The 18,797-nt window shown below is 43.0% G+C and overlaps 2 protein-coding genes across 2 annotated transcripts; both read right to left on the minus strand.

Annotated features, from left to right (window-relative positions):
- Positions 1-6,636: 6,636 nt before the first annotated feature.
- LOC110500580 (mitochondrial fission 1 protein) lies at positions 6,637-11,992 on the minus strand. The gene is made up of 5 exons (XM_021577996.3): positions 11,693-11,992; positions 10,181-10,313; positions 8,547-8,623; positions 8,264-8,369; positions 6,637-8,087 (listed from the first exon to the last, which is right to left on the minus strand). The coding sequence occupies exons 1-5, from the start codon at positions 11,735-11,737 to the stop codon at positions 7,981-7,983; spliced, it is 468 nt and encodes a 155-aa protein (XP_021433671.1). The 5' UTR covers positions 11,738-11,992; the 3' UTR covers positions 6,637-7,980.
- A 225-nt stretch (positions 11,993-12,217) lies between these two features.
- On the minus strand, positions 12,218-13,884 carry zgc:103586. The gene is made up of 5 exons (XM_021577997.3): positions 13,687-13,884; positions 13,391-13,519; positions 13,135-13,246; positions 12,810-12,867; positions 12,218-12,573 (listed from the first exon to the last, which is right to left on the minus strand). Exons 1-5 carry the CDS (start codon positions 13,691-13,693, stop codon positions 12,463-12,465), a joined length of 417 nt encoding a protein of 138 aa, XP_021433672.1. The 5' UTR covers positions 13,694-13,884; the 3' UTR covers positions 12,218-12,462.
- Positions 13,885-18,797: the final 4,913 nt, after the last annotated feature.

Genomic DNA, 18,797 nt, shown 5'->3' on the forward strand with positions numbered 1-18,797 from the left:
TGCATTTTACAGCCTGAAACTGAACAGGTGTCTATCAGGCAATGGAGACTCACGAAAGTCCAATGGTTGCTCTATGCCCTTGTGTTTACAGTATGTCGGAATACATGAAAGTTGACTTAGCCTACATGTATATTTAGGAAATAAATAATTGAACAACCTGTGGTGTACCGCAGGGTTCAATTCTCAGGCCGACTCTTTTCTCTGTATATATCAACGATGTTGCTCTTGCTGAGGGTGATTCCCTGATCCATCTCTACGCAGACGACACCATTCTGTATACATATGGCCCTTCTTTGGACACTGTGTTAACAAACCTCCAAACAAGCTTCAATGCCATACAACACTCCTTCCGTGGCCTCCAACTGCTCTTAAACGCTAGTAAAACTAAATGCATGCTTTTCAACCGTTCGCTGCCCGCACCCGCCCGCCTGCCCGACTAGCATCACTACTCTGGACGGTTCTGACTTAGAATATGTGGACAACTACAAATACCTAGGTATCTGGCTAGACTGTAAACTCTCCTTCCAGACTCATATTAAACATCTCCAATCCAAAATTAAATCTAGAATAGGCTTTCTATTTCGCAACAAAGCCTCCTTCACTCACGCTGCCAAACATACCCTAGTAAAACTGACTATCCTACCGATCCTCGACTTCGGCGATGTCATTTACAAAATAGCCTCCAACACTCTACTCAGCAAATTGGATGCAGTCAATCACATTTCCATCCGTTTTGTCACCAAAGCCCCATATACCACCCACCACTGCGACCTGTATGCTCTAGTCGGCTGGCCCTCGCTACATATTCGTCGCCAGACCCACTGGCTCCAGGTCATCTATAAGTCTTTGCTAGGTAAAGCTCCGCCTTATCTCAGCTCACTGGTCACGATAACAACACCCACCCGTAGCACGTGCTCCAACAGGTATATCTCACTGGTCATCCCCAAAGCCAACACCTCAATTGGCCGCCTTTCCTTCCAGTTCTCTGCTGTCAATGACTGGAACTAATTGCAAAAATCTCTGAAGCTGGAGACTTATATTTCCCTCACTAACTTTAAACATCACCTATCTGAGCAGCTAACCGATCGATGCAGCTGTACATAGCCCATCTGTAAATAGCCCATCCAATCTACCTACCTCATCCCCATATTGTTTTTATTTACCTTTCTGCTCATCTGCACACCAGTATTTCTAGTATTGCACATCATCATCTGCACATCTACACAACTATCACTCCAGTGTTAATTTGCTACATTGTAATTACTTCACTACTATGGCCTATTTATTGCCTTACCTCCTCACGCCATTTGCACACCCTTGTATATAGACTTTCTTTAAAAAAAAATATATTGACTGTACGCTTGTTTATTCCATGTGTAACTCTGTGTTGTTGTTTGTGTCGCACTGCTTTGCTTTATCTTGGCCTGGTCGCAGTTGTAAATGAGAACTTGTTCTCAACTAGCCTACCTGGTTAAATAAAGGTGAAATGACAAAATAAAATACAATATATTATAATTGATGTACTAATATAACTGAAACATTGAGATGTTACATTGTCTAACATTACTTCCCAAATATTTTTTATCTTTATTCTTAATTTGATACATAGCCTGTTTATTTTTTTCAATATGAAATTCAGTTTCTGCATCATTGCAGGTTGACCTATGCCAGTTCCACTAAAGAATACAGGCAGCATGATATTGATGCTGACAACCTCCTAACTGGCAGAGAGTCAGGTGTTGTAAATTGGTGTTTTAAAGTGATGACTGAGGAGATCTGGACAAAATGTGTTCCTCCAGTTACATTTGTTTTGGTCGTGAATTTCATTGCTTCAAGGCCAACTGACACAAGGTCAACTGTCACATTTACCATCCCACTAAAACTGCCCAGTTCCAAGTAACACACCCAAATCACATAGGCTACCATCTGTTGCATGGTTGTTGTAGGGTAAGTGTAACATAGTCACACACTTCCTGGAACCCAGACCCCCACTAATATGCCCAGTCAGAACAATGTTAATCCTTAACCTGATTCAGTGACAGGGGGTTGAAGTATTTAGGTGCGGAGAATTTAAAACAAGCAAACACATTTGTGCAAACTCCATGTAAGGACAATAGGAGGGCCTTTAAAATCAATCCAGAAGAAAACACTGTTGGCCAATAAATATGAGTGAGAGAAGGCAAGGGTGCCAAAGGCCGCACCCTCCCTGGAAATATGGGTAAATTTTTCATGAAGTGTCAGGAACTGTTATTACGAAAAGATAAAAGTCTGGTTAACAAATAGATGTGGTTTTAGTGTTTGAACAGTGAAACTACTAATGCATTTGTCTCATCCAATTGGTGAAACACAACACAACACAATCCAGTGAATATCATATGAAGGGTGCATGCTTTACATATTTGAACTGGGCCATTGTCTCACTATTTAAGGCTGCATCTCAATAGTCTGTGGCTTCCTTTCTTCGTCTTATCATCTCCTCTTCTTCATCTGAACTGATCTGAAAACAACGGACAGGTGAAAGTGATACTGTTGTTGTACATAGTTTTTTGCCCTGTCCAGTTATTTCATGTCAGTAAATGAGAGAGAAAGCCTCTTTAGGCGATTGAGATGCTGCCTAGTAAATGTAGTCTAGCCTAAAGCCTGCTAGTTCTGTTGTCCGCCGACACCGGAGTTCACTTGCTCTGAAAACGAGAGATGTTTACCAAAGCCTAATTGTATGGCTTCCTCTGCTCCAGCATGGCTTCTGAGCTGTTGGTCAAACCATTAGTTCTTCATGTTGTTATGACTTTTACTGCCAACGTTCTTTTTATGTGATTTTTTTATGGAAGGGTGTGTAACTTTCCCTAACTCTTTACAGGTATTAGTCATCATTAAAATGTGATTACTCTGCAAGTGCACTGGCTAAAGCTGTGAGCTAGGGGTTGGTTGGGCGTAGATGTAAGTTTCAAGTTAGTCTAGACAAGGTTCTTTTTATGACTATTTCGGCTTGAGACCCAATTGAGAAATTGGCCGTCCTCCCGTGACGCAAATCATCCTCAATGACTCAAATTAAGAAGAAATAGTGTGCGATTATAGATCTATTCTCATAACCACTTTGGGTTCCGACCCATTGTTTGAGAAACCCTGGTGTAGACCAGTGTTTCTTAGTGTTGGGAACCACATGTCTATGTTGATTTCACTCCAGCTAAGTATCAATTAGGCACTAAGTACTGTATCTGCCAATTAACTGAGTGGTTTTAAATGATTAGTTATATGACTGTGATATTTCATAACATTTGGACTATTTGATGAATCCTTGTGATGTCCTTGGTGTAATAGGTTAAGATAAAACAAAAAAATATATATTACCATTCCCATAACAGCACTGATTAGGAAAGTGTGTTTGTACAGGATGTGGGGAAGCCAGTAATCGGATAAATTACTCTGGTATAATGGACAATGCAGAAACTATGTTGGGTTTCCCGTCAAACTGATATAGAAAGTTAAATGCCCTCCTCTGTAATGCTTATATTAGCAATTGATGGCAGTGGCTAATTTAACAAAACCAAATTGTGGATTGTAGTCTCTCCTTGCCTTTCAACGTAATGAAACTAAGGCTGGTATTTTTCCACACATTGGTATTTTGACCGATAAGACCAATGATTGGTCAAAATATCAGAATTGGGCTGCCTGTGTAAACACAGCCAAATATACACATTAATTTGTAATTTGGCTGAACTATCCCTTTTATGTGATGTGCTTTTCCTTGTGACCCTGGCCTCAGCACACCAACCCAAATGAGAATTATTTTGCCCGATGCAATGTCATGGTGAGTTTCGGTCGTGTCGAAGAGTTAATGAATAGCTAGCTAACATCGCTGTCGGCTGATAATGCCTACATAAGTAATAACCTATCATCCATAATCTTTAAACCTTCCTGTTGTAAAATGATGTCCACAGTGAGTGAATCCATTCTGGAGCGTGTGACACCAAACTGAACTAGGCTAGTGAACAGCCAAATAAAATGTTATTTGTCACATGCGTCGAATACTACAGGTGTAGGTAGACCTTACTATGAAATTATAATTTATTTATTTAACTAGGCAAGTCAGATAAGAACAAATTCTTATTTACAATGACGTCCTACACCTGCCAAACTCGGACGACGTAGGGCCAATTGTGCACGATAAAATAACAATAACAAGGCTATATACAGGTACCAAGTCAATGTGCAGTGTATAGGTTTGTTGAGGTAATTCAGGTAATATGTACATGCAGGAATATGTACATGCATGTGTCTATGCATAGATAATAAACAGTAGCAGCAGCGTAAGTGAATAGTGTGAAGGAATGTGAATGTAAACTCAACAAAAAAAGAAAGGTCCTCACTGTCAACTGCGTTTATTTTCAGCAAATTGAACGTGTACATATTTGATTGAAAATAACACGATTCAACAACTGGGACATAAACTGAACAAGTTCCACAGACATGTGACTAACAGAAATGGAATAATGTGTCCCTGAACAAAGGGGGGAGGGGGGGTCAAAATCAAAAGTAACAGTCAGTATCTGGTGTGGCCACCAGCTGCATTAAGTACTGCAGTGCATCTCCTCCTCATGGACTGCACCAGATTTGCCAGTTCTTGCTGTGAGATGTTACCCCACTCTTCCACCTAGGCACCTGCAAGTTCCCGGACATTTCTGGGGGGAATGGCCCTAGCCCTCACCCTCCGCTCCAACAGGTCCCAGACGTGCTCAATGGGATTGAGATCCAGGCACTTTGCTGGCCATGGCAGAGCACTGACATTCCTGTCTTGCAGGAAATCACGCACAGAACGAGCAGTATGGGTCACGTCAAGATGAGTCTGCAGGAAGGGTACCACATGAGGGAGAAGGAAGTCTTCCCTGTAACGCACAGCATTGAGATTGCCTGCAATGACAACAAGCTCAGTCCGATGATGCTGTGACACACCGCCCCACACCATGACGGACCCTCCACCTCCAAATCGATCCCCCTCCAGAGTACAGGACTCGGTGTAACACTCATTCCTTCGACCATAAATGTGAATCAGACCATCACCCCATGTGAGACAAAACCGCAACTCGTCAGTGAAGAGCACTTTTTGCCAGTTCTGTCTGGTTCAAGGATGGTGGGTTTGTGCCCATAGGCGACATTGTTGCCGGTGATGTCTGGTGAGGACCTGCCTTAAAACGGGCCCACAAGCCCTCAGTCCAGCCTGTCTCAGCCTATTGCGGTCAGTCTGAGCACTGATGGAGGGATTGTGCGTTCCTGGTGTAACTCGGGCAGTTGTTGTTGCCATCCTGTACCTGTCCCGCAGGTGTGATTTTCGGATGTACCGATCCTGTGCAGGTGTTGTTACACGTGGTCTGCCACTGTGAGGATGATCAGCTACGTCTCACAGTACGGTCATTGCAATTTATTGCCCTGGCCACATCTGCAGTCCTCATGCCTCCTTGCAGCATGCCAAAGGCACGTTCACGCAGATGAGCAGGGACCCTGGGATTCTTTCTTTGGTGTTTTTCAGAGTCAGTAGAAAGGCCTCTTTCAGTTTTCATAACTGTGACCTTAATTGCCTACCGTCTATAAACTGTTAGTGTCTTAAAGTCCGTTCCACAGGTGCATGTTCATTAACTGTTTATGGTTCATTTAACAAGCATGGGAAACAGTGTTTAAACCCTTTACAATGAAGATCTGTGAAGTTATTTGAATTTTACGAATTATCTTTGAAAGACAGGGTCCTGAAAAAGCTGAGTTTATGTGTGTGTGTTTGTGGCGTCAATATGCATGTGTGTGTTTGTCCGTGTGTGTGTGTTGGGAGTGTTAGTTTAGTACGTATGTGTGTGTGGTTAGAGTACAGTGAGCATACAACGAGCCTGTGCAAAAGAGTCAGTAAAATCCTTTGATTCAATGACGGCCTAGGAACGTTCTGCCCCTGCCTTGTTCAGGGGCAGAACGACAGATTTGTACCTTGTCAGCTCGGGGATTCTAACTTGCAACCTTTCAATTACTAGTCCAACGCTCTAACCACTAGGCTACCCTTCCGCCCCAGTAATGTACTGGGCCGTACACACTACCCTCTGTAGCGCCTTACGATTGGATGCCGAGCAGTTGCCATACCAAGCGGTGCTGCAACCAGTGCACTCGATGGTGCAGCTGTATAACTTTTTAAGGATCCCATGCCAAATCTTTTCAGCCTCTTTTCAGCCTCCTGTGGGGGAATAGGCTTTGGGGAGTGCTCTACATGACTGTCTTGGTGTGTTTGGACCATGATAGGTCCTTAGTGATGTTTACAATCAAGGAATTTGAAACTCTCAACCCGCTCCAAACAGAAGAAAATGGACTGAAACAGGGAGGATCTACATGAACTAGGGCTACCTGGAGTAGGCTACCTGAACTAATAAGAAATGCTTGTTTTTGTTTTCCGTTGCAAAACCTTTTTCTACGGTTTGCCATAATGAACACAACCCTGGCACATGCACGTCAACAGTAAAGAGAATGCCAGTTAGACGTGTGAAAACAACGCGAGCAGGTCAGGGAGGATGAGGAGTGCAAACTGTACTTTGGTCGATCAATAGACGATCCCTTTAGAGAATGACTTTGATAGATTGAACAGACTGGGAGATGGGTCTGCCAACATTGTGCGTGTATACTAGCTCTGCCCTTTATTCATTTCCTTCCAACCTGTTGATAATTTATAACAATTCAAAACACAACAAAGCATGCAGTGACCCAAACGTGTGGTTGGTTAATACTGAACATCTGCAAGGATTATGATGACAATGATGTATCCTATCTCCAACAGTGCATTCCAAATGTGTACATTAAGAAACCATACCAACTTTAAATTAATTCCTTGACAATCAAAAGTTGATAAGTCTTGGAATGTTGATGTATTATATTACACCAGATACAAAACAATCATAATCATGTTAGTATCCTGTTATTACGATCACTTGAGTAAATGGTGCTAGATTGTGGATAAATACTGTTATTATTACATGTACACTGCAAATGAAAGACAAACTAGTTGGGTATTCATCTTGACCCTATCCCTAAGGCAGGTTAGTGATTTTTTGTCATTAATCTTATTCTGGAGGCAGCTCTGCAGAGTGGCCACCAGCTGGCACAGCCAAGTAATAAAATCAGATTTTAAACATAACCACACTGCTAACCTTAACACCAAAAACCTATTCTTTGTTATCGTTAATTTTCACAATGTAGACAATTTTGACTTTGCAGCTGGCCGATCTAGCGGAAATTGCTCAGTTCTGCCACCAGGACAAGACTCATCCCAGTAAACATCAACTTGCATCCCTAAGACAGGATGCCCCCTGTGGGCATTATATGAGTGACCCACATCACAGCTGCCTAATTCTGACCAACAATAGAGACACTGCTACCGGCGTGGACACTACATCACAACACAAGTACACTTACCTCTAAAACTAAGACACTTCCCTAAACTACAATGCTTTCTTTCTAAATGAATGATACAGAGAACAATAATAATTGAAGTATCATTGCACTTATAAAGAAGTCGATTACAAAATCCACCATAATTATATGCTCAGGAGGCATGCTAACTAACATACTGAGGGCAGTAAGTCAAGACATGCCATTCCATTCAGCTACATATTTCATCACCCTTATTTACACTGCATAATATGGAAGACAAAATGTGGCACAATATACTTCTGTACATACACATGTCAAATTCACTGGAATCAAAACACCTGTTAAAATACAAAGACAATTTAAGTGAAATTAAGGCTATTTTCAGAAACCAATCCCCAAACATTATTCCATGGAGAATGTGAGTAGGATGTTTTTGGAAGATCATTGGGTGATCTTCTGATCTTTGGAAACACCATCCATTTCCAACCTTAGTTGAATTTGTTATGGGGGAGAAGTTAAGAGAATGCATGTCGTCAGTCTTTCTTTGACGTGTGTTAGTAAAGTGAAGGCCCTCCACACTTCATATTAAGACCTCGGACCATGGCCCTTAGACACAGCCAATCCGATGAGGCCTGCTAGTCCGGCCACGCCCAGGCCGATTCCCCCGACGATCGCCATGCCGACCAAGCCATCTGTGTGGAGAAAAGTGAATGTCAAAACATGAACATTGCCCTTATTACTTACACCTATCCATCTTCTACCCGTCATGTCCCGCCACATCAGTGATCATGAAGGAGACAAGGAAAGGATTCAAATTAGAACTATTGCGTTCCAGCCTTCATATATGCTCCCTGTCTTCGCCATTCACCTTTTTTTAGAGCCTTGTCTATGAGCTTTTCCAGCTCCAAGGCTTGCTTGTTCCCAGGTTCATTTTTCAGGAGAGTGCGGATGTACTTCAGAGCTTTCTCATAATCCTGTGATGATAAAGAGATATATGGAGCGATAGCGAGAGAGAGATACAATTGAGTAAAAGGTGCAATGATATCTTCCGCAATCAACTCAACAGAGATGGGAGACAGAGTCATTTATTTCATTACAATAAATTCTCTCTTAAAACCTGGGGGGTAATATAGTAGTACAGTGAATGTCACCTTAAGTTTGTAGTTGGCCACAGCTAGGTAGAACAGGAAGTCTCTGGCATCGTCCTTTGATCCCTTGTTAACCAGCTCTATAAAACAAATTGAGCAACAGTCCCAGTAACATTATTATAGGCGGGTTAAGTAGGCCAATGCACTTTACGTTGCACTATGTCAGCATTTCATTCCAAAAAGATCCATTCAGTGCCTTCAGAAAGTATTCAGACCTCTGGACTTTTTCCACATTTTGGTACGTTAGGGCAAAAAAATGATTAAGTTGCCCCCCCCCCCCCCCCCCCCCAATCTACACACAATACCCATTATGACAAAGCAGAAACAGGTTTAGATATTTTTTGCTCATTTATATATATAAAAAAAAAAACGAATATTACATTTACACAAGTATTCAGACCCTTTACTCAGTACTTTATTCAAGCACCTTTGGCAGCGATTACAGCCTTGGATGGGGAGCGTCGATGCACAGCTATTTCAGGTCGCTCCAGAGATGTTCAATCGGGTTCAAGTCCGGGCTCTGGCTGGGCTACTCCAAGGACATTCAGAGACTTGTCCCGATGCCACTCCTGCATTGTTTGGCTGTGTGCTTAGGGTTGTTGTCCTGTTGGAAGCTGAACCTTCGCCCCAGTCTGAGGTCCTGAGCGCTCTGGAGTAGGTTTTCATCATGTACTTTGCTCTATTCATCTTTGCCTCAATCCTGACTAGTCTTCCAGTCCCTGTCACTGAAAAACATCCACACAGCATGATGCTGCCACCACCATGCTTCACAGTAGGGATGGTGCCAGGTTTCCTCCAGAATTTACACTTGGCATTCAGGCCAAAGATTTCATCAGACCAGGGAATCTTGTTTCTCATGGTCTGAGAGTCTTTACGTGCCTTTTTGCAAACTCCATGCGGGCTGTCATATGCATTTTACTGAGGAGGGCTTCCATCTGGCCACTCTACCATAAAGGCCTGATTGGTGGAGTGCTGCAGAGATTGGGTTCTTGGTCACCTCCATGACCAAGGCCCTTGTCCCCCGATTGCTCAGTTTGGCCAGCTCTAGGAAGAGTCTTGGTGGTTACAAACTTCTTCCATTTAGGAATGATGGAGGCCACTGTGTTCTCAGGGACCTTCAATGCCACAGAAATGTTTTGGTACCTTTCAACAGATCTGGGTAGGCCATCATTGTAAATAAGACTTTGTTCTTAACTGAGTTGCCTAGTGAAATAAAGGCTCAATAAAATAAATACATACATCTACGGACAATTCCTTCGACCTCATGGCTTTGTTTTTGCTCTATCATGCACTGTCAACTGTGGGAAATTATATAAACATCTCAAGAATAATGGAAACAGGATGCACCACAACTCAATTTCGGGTCTCATAGCAAAGGGTCCAAATACTTATGTAAATAAGGTTTTTCTGTTTTAAAAAATGGTTTTTGCTTCATCATTATGGGGTATTGTGTGTAGATTGCTGTGGATTTTTATTTATTGAATCCATTTTAGAATAAGGCTGTAATGTAACAAAATGTGGAAAAGGTCAAGGGGTCTGAATACTTTCAGAAGGCACTGTACATCATTATTTTATGAGAGGCATTTGTAAGGATATCTTATTGTCTTCCGAGTACAGAACTACTGTAGGCTACCCACCTTCCAGCAATACGATTCCTTTCTTGATGTCGCCTGAATATTTGCTCCGGGTCAGACACCATGCATATTCAAACTTGGTCTCCTTCGATACGCCCCCCTTTACCAATTCAGAATTGTACTTCTTCTCAAATTTCTGATGGTCAAAAAACAGAACAAATATGGGTACCTTTAGTGGGTTCAGGGTGTTGATAGTCTTCACTGGTGAATTTACTGAAGGCAGTGAGAATAAACAATCTCAGTTGTTGTAGCATATTTCAAGACTGTATTCCTGTCATAATAGTAAAATAAAAAGATTCATCTGGGACCTTTAGTAATGGAAGTTTGATGTTGATGATGTTGACAGTACAGTAGCTACATTAATGCTATATCATGGTCACGCGTGATACCACTGCGACCTGTACGCTCTCGTTGGCTGGCCCTCGCTTCATACTCCAGCCAAACCCACTGGCTCCAGGTCACCTACAAGTCTCTGCTAGGTAAAGCCCCGCCTTATCTCAGCTCACTGGTCACCATAGCAGCACCCACCCGTAGCACGCGCTCCAGCAGGTATATCTCACTGGTCACCCCCAAAACCAATTCTTACTTTGGCCGCCTTTCCTTCCAGTTCTCTGCTGCCAATGACTGGAATGAACTGCAAAAATCACTGAAGCTGGAGACTCATATCTGCCTCACTAGCGTTAAGCACCAGCTGTCAGAGCAGCTCACAGATCACTGCACATAGCCCAGCTGTAAATATCCCATCCAACTACCTCATCCCCATACTGTATTTATTTATCTTGCTCCTTTGCACCACAGTATATCTACATGCACATTCATCTTCTGCACATCTACCATTCCAGTGTTTAATTGCTATATTCTAATTAATTCTGTACCATGGTTTATTTATTGCCTTACCTCCCTTATCCTACCTCATTTGCACATAGTGTATATATATATATATATATATATATATGACTTTTTCTATTGTATTATTGACTGTATGTTTTTTTATTCCATGTGTAACTCTGTGTTGTTGTATGTGTCGAACTGCTTTGCTTTATCTTGGCCAAGTCGCAGTTGTAAATGAGAACTTGTTCTCAACTAGCCTACCTGGTTAAATAAAGGTTGTGCAAGCTAACTAACGTTGGTCGAACAACATTCAAGATGCAATATGAAAAACACAACAATGCGCTAAACACTTGGCTTTTAAACGTTTCGTTGGATTGAAATATCCATCAAAAGGCTTCATACATATCTGCATACTGTGTATTTAGGCAAAACGACTCAACAGAACGCAGCTAGTGTTAGTGATTATGTGTAAGGAATGACAGCTAACGTTACTGTAGCTAGCTAGCTACTAGCAATATGGCTAGATAACGTTAGCATATGTTTCACTTCTACACCTTAACTGTTGTAAACGTTTGATCACATATTAACGAGTGTATCTGGAAAGCTGGGTATCTCCGACACGGTTTTGTCTAAACATGATACAGCTTTGTTATAAATCAAGAGAATTATAAAACGTAAATTTACCAAAAGGTCTTCGGGAGCTACCAATTCACTGACAACAGCCTCCATGTTTCCGGAAGTAACTAACTGGAAATGCTCACTTTTACCATGTGACAACAGCCTCACAGTTTCTATGTTGAAGCTACTGTATATTTTCGACCTATTTTCGACTCATGTTTCCGGAAGTGACTGGAAACTCCCACTTTTACCAAATGGCTAGCTATTTTTTATTTATTTTACTAGGCAAGTCAGTTAAGAACAAATTCTTATTTACAATAATGACCTACCCCTGCCAAACCCTAACCCGGATGACACCGAGGCAACTGTGCACCGCCCTATGGGATTCCCAATCATGGTCGGTTGTGATACAGACTGGAATCAAACCAGGGTCTGTAGTGACACCTCTAGCACTGAGATGTAGTGCCTTAGACCGCTGCGCCACTCGGGAGCCCCTAGCTAGCCATATAATTATAGCAAACATTATTTTATTTCCATGTTTTTACTAAATCATATGCAAATACAATAATAATACATGAATACACACAAACGTTAAAATCATATGGTTTTATTTAATGCAAACAGTCATTTTAATGGTAGTTGAACATAGTTGTATTTCCTCTTCTGAAAAAAAATGGTATATAATATTTCTAAATATAAATTCTGCCTGGCTGTACCACTACGTCCAATTGGAATGTGGCGAGAAGAAGTATTTTGAATGTGTAATATCATATCTATACAGTGTGAATTACTGTAACTGTGTAGGCTAACTATGGCTATGTCCTTGGCTGTGTCAGTTAATGTCCTAGGTGGGCTGGGGAGAAAGCTAGAGGGAGCAGTTCTTTGAGGCTGGTTTCTTTGTATGAGCCATCTGGCTTAGTCAAGTACACAACCCAATCTGTTCCAAACTGGGGAGAGAGAGAAAGAGCGAGAGAGATAGTGACTTATAACACAGTTGACAACTACACACACACACACACATACACATACACATACACATATAAAATGTAACTAACTATAAGTAGTAACATTTTTATAAAGATTTAGAGGCACATTGTGTACAAACATACAAACATAATCCCTGCCTGCTGCCTGTGGATATATTATTATATTTAGTTCTGTGAAATATCAGTGGTGACCTTACCTCAATGAGCACCTGCCGACAAGCTCCACAAGGTCCAACAAAACTATCTTTGATGTCACTACAGAACACACACACAGAGAGAGAGCGAACTTGCTTTGGCAATGTAAACATATGTTTCACATTCCAATAAAGCCCCTTAAATTGAAAATGTAATTAAATGGAAATTGAAGAGAGAGAGAGAAGGAAAAAAAACAGCCAGCCAGAGGCATGGTTAGCCTGGTTATTAGAGATCATGGTTATAGACAATTCAATATGTTCAGTCTCACCAGTTGTAGAAGTAATTTAGAAGGTATAAATATGAAGGGCAACTGGGCCAGTATCTCACCATGTAACAGCGATAGCACTGAATTTCCTGTGTCCCTCTGCTACGGCTCTCTGTATTGCTGTTCGCTCAGCACACACTGTGAGCCCAAAAGAGGCATTTTCCACATTGCAACCTATTACACAAACAAACACACAAAGGACAACATATTACATGTCGAAATCGATTTGACTGTAAGCATAAAATGTCAAATGTGCGGCTGAGAGAGGAAAAGTGACATCAGTCAGTAATATCTAAGCTCCTTGACTAAGATTATTACCCGTAATTATAGCGCCATCTGCTGTCAATATGGCGGCACCGACCGGGAACCGGCTGTAAGGGCAATATGCCATTTCCCGTGCATGCATGCACTTTAAAACGAGCTCCTTGACTTTTGCGTTGTCTGTGCCTGGGATATGAGTAGGATACAGAAGAAAGACAAACAACACACACTTACAAACGTAATGCTTTTAACTCTGCACATTTAACTCTGTCACATTTAGGATTGTCCTACTCTGTGTTTAAAATACTGTTGGCAATAAAAGATAGCTGTCTCTCTATTGTTAGTGCACTTGCCTGCCATATCAGTTGGAATCGAAACGGGTCTTCCACAAGTAGGCTATGCAACATTGAATCCTTTTGAAACTGAGAAATTGGAGATCAGAGTAGGACAACTTCATTCAAATTACGGCACCAGGCAGCAGCGCACAAGTTGGTTTTGTCTTGCAAATGTATCATACATCAGAAGGGACTAACTCACGCTTATGTAATGTTGACCTCTACACCATTGGTTGGTTGAACGTGTGCGTCATTTTGGGGAGATTTGCAATGTGCCACCAGCCACAGCGGAACCAGGCATTTCGTTGTTCTGTTGAGACTACAGTAAACACACATTCAAAGAATACATACAATTACATATTTTGCAAGGTGACCAGTTTTCTTGCTAGCTTTATTTTGTAATTAAAGTGACAGAAAGGCTTGCATACACATACAGTGGTGTACGGGCTATAGGTATATGCCCATATACCCACTTTTTTGTTTGGAGAGTTGTTTTTCTACACCGCATTTCGATCATCCAGACCTCAAGTGGGCGATATTGCACCTTCTCACACCATGTGTGAATTAATTGTCACGTGTGAACACTAATACATGATCAAATTAGTCCAAAATAAATTCCCAACCATGTGGATTGACTCAAATTAAATGTTTGCCTGCAATTATTCTCATCAGCAACCTACACTTTAGCCTAATGCACATATCTTAAGGAAATTAGCTATCAACATAAATCATATTTAATTGTCTGTTATCAAGATTATATAAGAGAATAATAGGCATTTTTTCTAAGGAAATGTAATCTATTTCCGAAAAAAGTAGCCATTTTTATTCACTATAAAAATACATGTAAAAACGTAAATGCTCAGGATATGGCTTCTGCAAGCACCAACATCCCTCTCAGAAAAGTTGACAATCCCAAAATGCACACATTATTTAACACACATTTAAAGAACGGAGGCGCAGTCTGTTAAAAAAAACTGAAAGGCTATCCATATTAACGTGCGAATCCACTGACACTCAAGACCAATATGTTCTTAATGTTTTTTTTAGGAGAGCTTGGTGAAGACGTTAAAGTTATTCTAGCTGATAAGGTGTAGCCCTATTTACAGGCATTGAACTATTCAACAGTGTCAGAATAGCTATCATTCAGAGTACCTGCGCTTTTACGTGTGCTTAGTGGAGGCAGAGAAGCATATCTCACCAAATACTGTGGTCTTAACAGAGTTGGGGAAGTTGTTGAGTTATTTCTATAGCGAATGAAAATAGGCTAGCCATTTATGTTCTGAGAATAGTTAACCTTTCCTCTCTACATTTTCTGACATAAAAATGGCTATCATACATACCCATTAGGGTTGAATATTTCCTGATATTTTAAAAATGTTCCATTCCAGAGGGTACCCGGTATGTCAAAACCGGAAGTGTCAATAAAAAGGATTATTGAAGCATATGAAGCATATGAATATGTCTGGATTTGATTAGAGCTTTTGTCACGCCCTGACCATAGTTTGCTTTGTATGTTTATATGTTTTGTTTGGTCAGGGTGTGATCTGAGTGGGCATTCTATGTTGGATGTCTAGTTTGTCTGTTTCTGTGTTTGGCCTGATATGGTTCTCAATCAGAGGCAGGTGTTAGTCGTTGTCTCTGATTGGGAACCATATTTAGGTAGCCTGTTTTGTCATTGTGGGTTGTGGCTGATTGTCTATGTGTAGTGTTTGTGTCAACAGTTCTTATTATAGCTTCACGGTCGTTATTCGTTTATTGTTTTTGTATTCAGTGCTTTCTTTAATTAAAGTATCATCATGAACACATACCACGCTGTGTATTGGTCCTCCGATACTTCTCGCTTCTCCTCGTCAGATGAGGAGGACGAAGACAGCCGTGACAGAATCATCCACCAAAAAAGGACCAAGCGGCGTGGTAATGGGCAGCAGCAGCAGCAGCGATGTCAGGATTTCTGGACATGGGAGCGAGATCTGGACTATGTCACTACTTGGGAGGAGATAGACAGGTGGGGGGAGCACGCCTAGGATTCTCTGGAGCAGTGTGAGGAGGGATACCGGCAAATGGAGTCAGCACGGCGGAGCGGTAGGAAGCCAGAGAGGCAGCCCCAAAACTTTCTTGGGGGGGAGGCACAGGGAGTGTGGCGAAGCCAGGTAGGAGACCTGCGCCAACTTCCTGTGCTTACCGGAGAGCGAGAGAGACCGGGCAGGCACCGTGTTATGCTGTGGAGCGTATGGTGTCCCCGGTGCGGGTGCATAGCCCGGTGCGGTACATTCCAGCTCCTCGTATTGGCCGGGCTAGAGTGGGCATCGAGCCAGGTTCCATGAAGCCGGCTCTACGCATCTGGTCTCCAGTGCTTCTCCTTGGGCCGGCGTACATGGCACCAGCCTTACCAGTGTCTCCGGTTCTCCAGCACAACCCAGTGCGGCCTATTCCACCTCGCCGCACTGGTCGGGCTACGGGGAGCATTCAACCAGGTAAGGTTGGGCAGGCTCGGTGCTCAAGAGCGCCAGTGCGCCTACACAGTCCGGTTTATCCAGTGGCACCTCCACGGACCAGCCCTCCGGTGGCAGCCCCCCGTACCAGGCTGTCTCTCCGTCTTCTGCCTACAGGGTCTCCCGCCTGTCCAGCGCTGCCAGAGCCTTCCTCCTCTCCAGAGCTGCTAGAGTCTCCCGTCTGTCCTGAGCTGCTAGAGTCTCCCGACTGTCCTGAGCTGCTAGAGTCTCCCGTCTGTCCTGACCTGCTAGAGTCTCCCATCTGTCCTGAGCTGCTAGAGTCTCCCGTCTGTCCTGAGCCGCTAGAGTCTCCCATCTGTCCTGAGCCGCTAGAGTCTCCCGTCTGTCCTGAGCCGCTAGAGTCTACCGTCTGTCCTGAGCCGCTAGAGTCTCCCGTCTTTCCTGAGCCGCTAGAGTTTCTCGTCTGTCCTGAGCCGCTAGAGCCGGCAGTCTGTCCTGAGCCGTCAGAGCCGGCAGTCTGTCCTGAGCCGTCAGAGCCGGCAGTCTGTCCTGAGCCGTCAGAGCCCCCAGTCTGTCCTGAGCCGCCAGTCTGTCCTGAGTCATCAGTCAGCCAGGAGCTGCCAGAGCCGTCAGTCAGCCAGGAGCTGCCAGAGCCGTCAGTCAGCCAGGACCTGCCAGGGCCGCCAGCCAGCCAGGACCTGCCAGAGCTGCCAGCCAGCCAGGAGCTGCCAGAGCCGCCAGCCAGCCAGGAGCTGCCAGAGCCGCCAGCCAGGAGCTGCCAGAGTCGCCAGCCAGCCAGGGGCTGCCAGAGCCGTCAGCCAGTCCTGAGCTACCCTTCAGTCCTGAGCTACCCTTCAGTCCTGAGCTACCCTTCAGTCCTGAGCTGACCCTCAGTGCGGAGCTGCCCCTCAGTCCGGAGCTGCCCCTCAGTCCGGAGCTGCCCCTCAGTCCAGTGGGGCCCTTTAGTAGGGTTGCCAGTCCAAGGTCGGTGGCGAGGGTCTCCGTTCCTAGGAGGCCACAGAAGCGGACTAAGACAATGGTGGAGTGGGGTCCACGTCCAGCGCCAGAGCCGCCACCGCGGACAGATGCCCACCCAGACCCTACCCTATAGGTTCAGGTTTTGCGGCCGGAGTCCGCACCTTGGGGGTGTTACGTTTTTCCATTCAAATGACGAACACTTACCACGCTGCGTTTTGGTCCGCTTCTTACGACGATCGTGACAGCTTTGATGATCAGCATGAAAACTCTAACCTGATGCTACCTGAGCCTGGTGAGCCAAGTATTAAAAACATTTTTTGAGCCCTACAATAAAGAAATGCAATGAGCCCAAGCCCCAAAAATGCCCAAATGATTTTGCCTTTATCCAATATGTATAGGCTATATCAGTGGTTTCCAAACTTTATATAGTCCCGTACCCCTTCAGACATTCAACCTCCAGCTGCGTACCCCCTCTAGCACCAGGTTCGGAGCACTCTGAAATGTAGTTTTTTTGCCATCATTGTAAGCCTGCCAGACACACACTATATGATACATTTATTAAACATAAGAATGAGTGGGAGTTTTTGTCACAACCCGGCTCGTGGGAAGTGACGTAGAGCTCTTATAGGACCAGGGCACAAATAATAATATAATAATAATCAATTATTTTGCTCTTTATATAGCAATCTTACATATAAAACCTTAAAACCTTATTTGTCTATTGAAAGGATGCACATAACTCTGCAATGTTGGGTTGTATTGGAGAGAGTCCCAGTCTTAAATCATTTCCCACAAAGAGTCTGTGCCTGTATTTAGTTTTCATGCTAGTGAGGGCCGAGAATCCAATCTCACATAGGTACGTGGTTGCAAAGGGCATCAGTGTCTTAACAGCGCGATTTGCCAAGGCAAATGTTATATATTTTCTGATTGGATTCATAGTCTCCCCTTTAACTGTCCTAATTGCCCCATTTTTATAACCTCTGATGTTCAGGGATTAGGTCTGTTGTAGAGGATCAGCTTGAGCAAAGTGAGGTGTAGAATCACTGATCTACAAATAGTATTCCCTGCCAAATAATAGGCTTTGTGCAATTAATATTTGTAGTCACTGGAGGAAAACGGAATCAAGTATCAACTCTGATTCCCGGCAGTGCTTTGGGTATGGAAGGGATCACAGAGGATGGAATTCACAAGCATCGATGAAGCCCTGAGCAGGCTGTAGTGATGCCCAAGACCAGTTTACGGTGCATTTGGAAAGTATTCAGACCCCTTGGCTTTTTCCACATTTTGTTACATAACAGCCTTAATCTAAAATTGATTAAATTATTTATTTCCCTCATCAATCAACACGATACCCCATAACAAAGTGAAAACAGATTTTTAGAATTTTTACAAATGTATTAAAATAAACAACTGAAATACCTTATTTACATAAGTATTCAGACCCTTAGCTATGAGCCTCGAAATTGAGTTGATTCAATTGATTGGGCATGATTTGGAAAGGCACACAAATCAAATCACATTTATTGGTCACATACACATATTTAGTAGATATTATTGCGGGTGTAGAAAAAATGCTAGTGTTCCTAGCTCCAACAGTGCAGTTATATCTAACAATTCACAACAATACACACAAATCTAATAGTAAAATAATGAAATTAAGAAATATATAAATATTAGGACGAGCAATGGAGGAGTAAC

Source organism: Oncorhynchus mykiss, chromosome 21 (genome assembly GCF_057628025.1).
Source record: "Oncorhynchus mykiss isolate SJ-2025 chromosome 21, ASM5762802v1, whole genome shotgun sequence".
Lineage (NCBI taxonomy): Eukaryota > Metazoa > Chordata > Actinopteri > Salmoniformes > Salmonidae > Oncorhynchus > Oncorhynchus mykiss.